The 9,611-nt window shown below is 31.3% G+C and overlaps 1 protein-coding gene across 1 annotated transcript; it reads left to right on the top strand.

Annotated features, from left to right (window-relative positions):
• The first annotated feature begins 5,733 nt into the window (after window positions 1-5,733).
• On the top strand, window positions 5,734-8,480 carry LOC140838802 (transcription factor bHLH112-like). Its single transcript, XM_073205367.1, has 6 exons — window positions 5,734-6,253; window positions 6,430-7,132; window positions 7,269-7,334; window positions 7,432-7,497; window positions 7,607-7,663; window positions 7,838-8,480. The coding sequence occupies exons 1-6, from the start codon at window positions 5,952-5,954 to the stop codon at window positions 7,988-7,990; spliced, it is 1,347 nt and encodes a 448-aa protein (XP_073061468.1). The 5' UTR covers window positions 5,734-5,951; the 3' UTR covers window positions 7,991-8,480.
• Window positions 8,481-9,611: the final 1,131 nt, after the last annotated feature.

Here is a 9,611-nt window from a genome sequence, read left to right as displayed (position 1 = left end):
TGTTGTTTTTTCGATATCAGACATTGTATAATCGAAGTCAGATTAAAGAACAGACTGTGTATGCAATTGTTATGATTTCCTGAAGTGATATGACTGAGATTGTACCGATTTGCGAGTATGATCTGTTATCGCTGGAGTTATGAGTTGTATTGATACCGATTATTTCTGTGATGTGGAAATTGACGGGATTATCAAGACTGTATTATTATACCGTCGAAGCATCAGTAGATTGGTGTTAATCAGATTCAGTATTGATTATGATTGTATCGTTCTGTCGTGACATTGATCAGATTATGTTTGATTTGAGTATTGATCCGAACAAGTTCTGAATTGAGTTGTATATTGATACGATATATTCGATATGTTATTGCCAGATTGATATTGACGGGCAGTGGGTTCGAGATTTCGACAGAGTCAGAGCAACAGAACGAAAGGTATAAATTGATGTTGATGCGGGATTGCACAACTCGAGTTGGATTCGACTTGAGTTTCCCAAAATCACACACTTTATGTTATTGCATAGTTATTTGCAATTGAATGTGATTGATATCTTTGGTCTATGGATTTATAGACAATGTATGTATTGAGTCATAGGTGAACATCTAAGTCGTATACATTTGATCTCGTGAAAGAGGTGCCTGATTGTGATGGAATCATCACGGGCCTATTGCACATTGTCACCGAGGTCTGGCTATATCGAAGTGGATAGAATTGGAGTTTCTTCTATTACTGATGTTCGATATAGATGTCAGGGTCGATAGGCCCAGTCTGTGGCTAATTATCCAAGACGCCGGACGTTTGGCTATATCGGAGTGGATAGAATTGGAGTTTCTTCTATTACTGATGTTCGATATGGAAAGAGCCAAAGTCCGTGAATAAGAACATATCACCACCCCGATCGGGAGTGTAGGTGGGGGTATGTTCTTATTCAGATCGGGATCCCTAGATTAGGATGAGTCGAGTTAGAGTCTAAGAAATCACGGAGTGTGATTCAGAGTTCATATTGAGTTATGTTTCTGATTTGCTACATGTTCAGAGCATGATATACTAATGATATCGATTCATGTTTTTGATTTTGATACATGTTATAAATATCTGTTATATGCTTTTATATTGTTTATATGATTGCATGTATACATGATTTATACTGGGAATATAATTCTCACCGGAGTTATCCGGCTGTTGTCGTGTCTATATGTGTGCATGGCAACAGATGGGACATGATCATGGTCGAAGAGATGAGGAGAGGTCGTGATAGAGTGGAGACTACAGACTTTATTGTAGAGAGGGTTTGAACACTTGATATTTAGCTGTTGAACCGTAGTTTGTATTGAATGTATGATGTACCAGAACTTGTACCTTATTTATACAAATATGTATAACAGATGAATTCCATTACGTTCCGCATTTAATACTGCATTTTAAAAAAAAAAATTAGACCCTGTTTATTATAATTGATTAATTATTCCCAATGACGATTAAGAAGTGAATTAGCATTCGGGTCCCCACACCCAACCAAATAATACAAAATATTTAATAATTAACATATATTATAAATATTTATATTTTATATTTTTCATTCGAATTAAATTAATAATTAAAAATTATAAGAGATAATAATAATAATATATTTTTATTAAATTAATTATTTAAAATAATAATAAATACTAATAAACTTACGTAACATCACAAAATAATAATAAATAATAATATAATAATATTAAATAATAATAATAATAATAATAATAATAATAATAATAATAATAATAATAATAATAATAATAATAATAATAATAATAATATATCTACGTGGACGAGCGTCCGTGTTTTCTCGTCCGTGTAAGCGAGTGTTCGCGTTTTGTAAGCGCAGATTAAATTATTTTTGCAAATATTTTTTTTAAAATTATTTTTGAAATTAAATTTTTTTTACATTAATTATAAAAAACCCCATATATTTCAGAAATATTGTTAAATCCTAGATCTTATATCAATATTATGCAAAAATGTTGAAAATTCTTATATTTTGATAAATAATATTCCAAAGATATTTATAGATCTCGTATCTGATAAAAATATTCAACATTAATATTCGGGATGTTGAATGATCTAAATCAATATATTTTAGAAATATTGATAGATATTTGATTAATATTTTTCATTAATATTGATAGATATCATATAAATGGTTTTCTGGGATATTAAGAGATCTCATGTCTCAAGAACAATATTCTTCGATTTTATATTGATATTCTTCAAGAATATATAAATTTTTTAGATCGTGGTTCAATTGTGAAAGTTTTTAAATCGTAAATCATGTGTCTAATATTCTTCAGGAACATAGACATATTTTTAGATCTTAGATCATGGATTTGGCTAAATTATCAGAATGAAATCGGGGTGTGCTAGTTCAAGAATATTAACATAAAATTAAAAGTTGAGTTATTTCAGGCGCATCAATATAAAACTAAAATTTGTGCTACCGAGAGCATCAATATTAAAAATAAATATTGTGCTACTTCAAGAGTATATAAATAAAGATTAAGAATTATAACTATTACAAATTTATAATTCAAAGCGCACTCGTGCTGGTAACGTATCATAAATGTAATATAAAACTAGATAAAAAGAAGAGCAAATATAGAATATAAATGAGAGAATTGAATTGTTTCTTATTTTAACTAAACACCTCTATTATAATGTAGAGAAACTGTTACATAAAAGGAAGATTGCAATTAAATCAACTATCTAAATATCATCTATATATAACAGTAAAAAAAATTGTTTTAGGGCTCGGAATTTTCTAAATTTCAATTTAGTATTTTATAATTTTTTTTATTTATATGACAATCTATTCCCAATCATCAATTTTTTTTTGGGTCTAAGAGCTTAGCATGATAAGTCAAATTGTGTTAGGTTCGTCAGTCTGACTCGTTCTGCCACATAAAATATGCGGGTTGAAAATTTCTCTACCCGTTAAAATGGCGAGCTAGGTTGGCGGCCCACTCAATGATAAGTTGATGTGGGTTGAGGGCTGGTCCGCTAGGCTAATCACTTAAAATAAATGAATTGAGTTGAGTTGATTATTTTTCAACTTGCCAAAACGGCGGGTCGACATACCCTACTAGGTCATTTTGAACTTGCCACAATATTAATGCCACAAATATTGATGCGTAATTGCCATTCCAACACAAATTACGTCTGATAAATTGACAACGGCTGACTTATTTGCATTTTCTTGATCAAAGTTTCTCAATTAGTCATTTTCGTGTCATATGGTCAAATAAATGATTGAAATTGAATTATACAAATTTCAAAAACGGAAAAAATTAATATTTTTAGCCAGACAAAATATTCAAGTAATCTGTGCTTGACTTTTATGGGAGTTCATATTTAGGTAAAAATATTATTGCATTACTTGCTTTATTTTGAGGAAATTTTTTTGTGAAAGGTCTCAAGAAATGGTAGGCAAAAAAATGTTTTTAAATTTCTGATTAACAATTTTTGACTGCACCCATAAAATTTTGTGTGATTTTATTTAAGAATTATTATTAAATTATGGTATTGGAATTGATATTCGTGTAGATAATGATTAGAAGTGGGATATTTTATCATAAAAATATAAGTATATCTAATTAAAAAATATAGTATAGCGAAATAGTATTTTTGGAAATTTCAAAAAAATTAGATTAAACAGAATGATTGTGTTAATACTTATTATGAAAAAAATGACAAAAATATTCCTTTGAAAATAATGAAAATGATGTAATACTATTTTTATCTTCGTTATTTAGAATAACCAATAGATTTGGGAAATATTGTATAACCAAAAAAATGTATTTCTTTTTTACTTGGAAATACTGAATTTGTTAAATTTAATTTTTGAAATCAAAGAGTGCAAGAAAATATATCCTAAATAAAGTAGAGACAAGTTTTATAGTTTAAAAATAAATATTGTAAAATCGAACTGACAAAGGTATAAATTTTATATAAAATTTTAAAGTACCTTATTTGATATAATATCATTTAGTAGGTTTCTTATTAGACGGTCTTACGAATCTTTATCTGTGAGACGAGTCAATCTTACCGATATTCACAATGAAAAGTAATACTCTTAGCATAAAAAGTAATATTTTTCATTGATTACCCAAATAAGAAACCCGTCTCACAAAATACGATCCATGATATCGGCTCACACGAATTTTTGCTATTATCATTTACATTTTATGCTGCCTAAAATTTGGCAATAATATATACAACAGCTTCGCTAAATAAAACAAGAAATAGCAGGTGTAAAGTAACGACATTCGTGCCGTGTTTCCTTACAAGGATAAGTAGTTGGCAATTGGCATGCAAAAATAATATCTGAAATAAATTGATTTTTAATATTTATAATACGTAATAAAAGCTGAAAAGTTGGATATGTGCATGATAAAATTTAATGATTCCAGTTAACATAAATATTTCGAGATACAACATCGATTAAATGTCTCGATTTAAATATATATATGTGTATCATAAATATTTTTATTACTCACACATAACTTCCAAATTAAAAAACATTTTAAAATATAATATTCACAAAACAATCATCCAAAACCCACACTAAAATTTTGAATATATCAAGTCAATATAGATTAAATGCTTCAATTTCTAATCATATTATATATATGAGATATATACTGATACAAGTAAAATACTAGTTATATATAATTATCTCCTATCCTGGTCAATCCAACGGTTCTTAGGTCCAGGTTCCCCGCTATAACAAATCTCAGCCGCCGAATTCCACATGCCATAAAAAATCCTTATAACTTAGCTTATGCTTAGCTTATAGATTTTTAAATAAATTTTTTAACGAACTTTAAACAAAAAAGGAACCTTTTTTGTAATATATCCCAAACACTAGCAAGTTGAAATTGTTTATTCTTATGAAAGGACAAAACTAATGCCTTCATCAAAAGTAGTAGACAAATGAAATTTTAATAATGACAAAAACTTATATGAGACAGTTTCAAGAGTTGTATTTTGTGAGACGAATATCTTATTTGGGTCATCCATGAAAAAATATTACTTTTTATGCTAAGAGTATTATTTTTTATTATGAATATCGATAAAGTTGGCTCGTCTCACGGATAAAGATTCGTGAGACCGTCTCACAAGAGACCTAATATTTTATAAAATAATCACAAAATGACTACATCACCTCAAACCATTTTTTTTAAAAAAATAAAATTCAAACTTTTTTTTTTAAAAAAAAAACCTACAAAACACCATAAAATTTAAATTTGACATGAAATAATATATTTTATATTAAATATAATCATAAGTTATTTCTAACAACAAAATGTTTGCGTAAAAAATAATTTATTAGCATATTATTGGTAATAATAAAGATGAGCGAATGATTTAAAAGTTTGAATATTAAAAACATAATAATCTAAATATTTTTTGTAAAGCAAAAGCATATTACCATGGCATATTTTGTAAAGTTGCCATTCAAAAATGAAAAATCACAACTAATTTGTTTTTATGCATACAAATTCATATTTATAATATATCAAATCTATTACATCAATAAAATGCAGAATAAAAACTAACATTTGCACATGAAAAAAAGATAGTATTCCAAGTAAAATTCTTTTTTATTCTAATTCCGATAAAATAAAATTCCACAAACTAATTTCATTTGTCTAATCCAAACTCGAATGTCAACCAAATTCCAGTAGTTTAATTCACTGTCTGCTCCACCAACTGTTCATGTGTACATATATATCCATGTCTATATATATATACGTCGGTCTGGATTGAATTTACTTTCATACAAAACCCATTTCGCAAAATCCAAGAATTCCCGTTTATATATACATATATATATATTCATCTGACTTGAGAAAGAACAAGCAATTCACAAGAAATAAAATAGAGCTAGGGCAAATTCTCGAGACACTTGCATGATTTCAAAGGTGGATATGGCGGAAGAATTTCAAGTTTGCAGCGCGAACTGGTGGAATTCGCCTAAAAATCTGTTCGGTTCCTCGCCATGTTCATGGGCAGTCAACGACTTCGGAAACTTGGGGTGGCCGAGTAATTGTGATGAACCGGTGATGGACGTGAATAACACGGTGATATCAAGCGATGACTCCGCCGGTTCAGCTTCCGATGGTAGCTGCACTACTTTTCCAGATGCACCAAAAAGTCAGCTGCGAATTTCAAATGGAAGCTTGTCAACTGATTGTTGGAATCAGGATTTTCTGTAAGTTTTTCCTTCGATTTTTTAAGAGACCAACTTCTTGCCCTGATACTGGTAAAGAAATTCAGTAGCACTCTTGAGAAAAGTTGGGATTTTTTGATTTGTTTTGTTTGTAATCATCTGCAGAAGACAGTCACTTGTCCAAGTTTTTCATTTGTTTTCTTCTTGTCATCTTGCAGGCATGAAAGTGGGAGATCAGAGAAAAACTATTCTCAAATAAGGAATTATCGGCAAGAAAACTGGATCAATCCCAAGAATTTCTGTGAAGATTTGTCCGGCAACCCATTCAAACAAGTGATTCAGGATTTTTCTATACATCATCAGCCATTAAATTCCACTGCTAATTCCATCGAATCATGTGCTGCAACTTGCGAAGAAATACCTTTCAACTTTCCACTGAATCCATCTTCATATAGCTACACTTCATCCTTGATGCAGAATTTGTTGGGTCAAGATAATCCTCAGCCTCACGTATTATCTTTCTTAGATGACCAGGAGATGAATTATTTGTCGGACGCAAACTGTGGAATGAATCAGAACGAACTATTACTGTCCAGTTTGCCTAAATCTTCTTCCATGGTGATCCAGCCATCAAGGCAACAGCCTGCTAATCATTTGCTGTTCAGTAACAACACCGCACGCTTCTGGAACGCCACTCCACCTTTCCGCAATGATTCGTCCAACTTTATCCCTTCCACAAACTCCCCAATCCTTCCATCAATTCACAACAGCATAGAAAATAACATCCCGATTAACATCAGTGCTGCAAACAATCACGAAGGAGCCCGAGACGTGGTCTCGATGGCAAAGAAACAAAACAGCAGCGAACGGGCCATAAAGCGTCCCCGGATCGAGACCCCATCACCATTGCCAACCTTTAAGGTACAGTAAATAGACTTGATCATACTCAGATTTTGGAAAAAATTTAATGGCGACTTTAGTCTTCTTCTTCTTCTTCTTCTTCTTAACCACTGTTTCTTGCAAGAAAACGGATGTTAACTTCAAACTTTTTCGACAGGTCCGAAAAGAGAAACTGGGGGATCGAGTAACCGCCCTCCAGCAATTGGTTTCACCTTTCGGGAAGGTAAAATATTCCATCTTTTTTCCACATTTCAACAGCTTTATTAATATTTTATAAGTCCTTTTTAGATTAACTGAAGGAAGGTTTATTATCCTTTCAGACTGATACAGCATCAGTTCTGCATGAAGCAATTGAATATATCAAGTTTCTCCATGATCAAGTCAAGGTATGCTAGACCCTAACAATAACTTAACTCAAAATGCTTCATTATTGCTCTTAAATTACACTCTTAACTCAGATTTTAATACATACTTTTGTACGTCACTCACTTACAGGTATTAAGTACTCCATATTTGAAAAATGGATCTCCTCCAGTACTGCAACATCAACAGGTAAATCTAGGAATAAGATGACTTAACTACAATTATTTATTTTTCCCTCCATTTGCTTTAAGGACATATGTATGAAAATGATCGAAACCGATGATCTTTAACAATAATATAGAATTAACATTTGTAAATTTAAGCTGTTCTTGTTCGTAGCTTCAGCATATATATTTTATGCAGGCCGCGGGTAATAAACCTAAGGATCGAGAAGGGTTAAAAATAGATTTAAAAGGCCGAGGCCTTTGCCTGGTGCCGATATCGAGCACCTCCCCTGTTGCTGCTGAGACTACATCTGATTTCTGGACACACACATTTGGTGTCAGCTTCAGGTAGAGAAAAGAAAATTAGGCCAAGGAAAAAACCACTGATTTTCTAGAGCAAGACTGTATCTTAATTTCTATCCCTGAAAACGCTGGATTGAGAAAGAACGCAAAAACGAATCCCAACTTGTTTTTGTCTTTGTTTTTGTTTTGCTTTTTTTTTTTCCTCCAAGAATTCGAGACCGGAAAATAATGGAAAAGGTAAGAAAAGAGGCGACCGTCCGTGGAAGACAGCCAATTCTGGGCCATATCTTGTGTAGGATAGCAAATGATGAATTGTAATATAATATGTATTAAGAATTTAAGATTTGTCGAAGAACAGGAACAGGTGCTAAATTTAGCTATAGATTAATTAGTTTAGGTATAATAATACGACATAGAGCTAAATTTAGCAGATTATATTAGTGGAAGCTTTGTTCCTGTTTCTTAATTTTATGTAGTGCTTCAGTTCCACGAGCTTTAATTTATTCAAAATTAGATATATATAATTATTTTAAAAAAGAGGATCGACGTCGATGGAATTCTTGATAATTTATTTAATTTTATAAATGCAAAGCGATCTTATAAAAATTGTGCTTTTACGATCAATTGTTTATTTTCGTGGCGGAAGTTAGAAAGCCGTCCTTTTCGGCATGTTTTTAGCAAGGATTTCTTGTTGCCAATGGAAGATCATTTTTAATAAAGAAAAAAACTTGCGTGAGACGGTATCACATATCGTATTTTATGAGATATAGTCTTATTTGAGTCATCAATGAAAAAATATTACTTTTTATGCTAAGAGTATTATTATTTTTTGTGAATATCGATAGGGTTGACCCAGCTCACAGATAGATATTCGTGAGACCGTCTCACAAGAGACATACTCTTTACTAAAGGCAAAAACTTGTGTGGGACGATCTCACATGTCGTATTTTGTGAGACGGATATTTTATTTAGGTCAGTCATGAAAAAAATTATTTTATGATAAGATTATTACTTTTTATTGTGAATATCGGTAGAGTTGACCCATCTTATAGATAAAGATTCGTGAGACCGTCTCATAAGAGACCTGTTGTGGGGACCCGGACGCTAATCATCTTCTTAATCATCTTTGAGGTTTAATTATCAGTTAAGATAACCAGGGTCTAAAAATTTTTCTTTTAAAAAAAAATGCGGAAGGTAATGGTATCTACATAATATACATATCTGTATAAAAGTACAATAATATACAACAGTCTTTCAATTAATCTAAGGTTCAACTACTAAAGTTCTAGTAATGAAACCTATCTACATCCCAGTCCGGAATCACCACTCTAATCTTGATCTCTCATATTCTTCTGGACCCTGATCTTTGCCCCACCTGTTGTCATGCACACATACAAAACAAGACAACAGCCGGATAACTCCGGTGAGATATAAATATCCCAGTATAAACAATGTAATCATGCAAGCAGATAAAACATATATAAAAGCATGAATTATATCTTATCACATGCAGCATAATCAACAACATGTATCAGTACAAGTCTGTAAATAAAACATGAATCGTAATCTACGAAACATAATCACTACGGATCTGTAAATCAAACTCTAGTCTCACTATCTAAGACTTGACTCATCTCTCATTCTAATCTAGGGATCCCGATCTAATTTAG

Source organism: Primulina eburnea, chromosome 8 (assembly GCF_022965805.1).
Source record: "Primulina eburnea isolate SZY01 chromosome 8, ASM2296580v1, whole genome shotgun sequence".
Classification (NCBI taxonomy): domain Eukaryota; kingdom Viridiplantae; phylum Streptophyta; class Magnoliopsida; order Lamiales; family Gesneriaceae; genus Primulina; species Primulina eburnea.
This window is presented reverse-complemented; position numbering and strand designations above follow the sequence as displayed.

What these genes read in the sequence shown, in the direction of transcription:
- LOC140838802 (XM_073205367.1), top strand. Translation starts at nt 5,952, where the DNA reads ATGATTTCAAAGGTGGATATGGCGGAAGAATTTCAAGTTTGCAGCGCG. An exon ending in TTCTCCATGATCAAGTCAAG is followed by an intron (nt 7,498 to 7,606) that starts GTATGCTAGACC and finishes ACTCACTTACAG; the next exon opens with GTATTAAGTACTCCATATTT. An exon ending in CAGTACTGCAACATCAACAG is followed by an intron (nt 7,664 to 7,837) that starts GTAAATCTAGGA and finishes TATTTTATGCAG; the next exon opens with GCCGCGGGTAATAAACCTAA.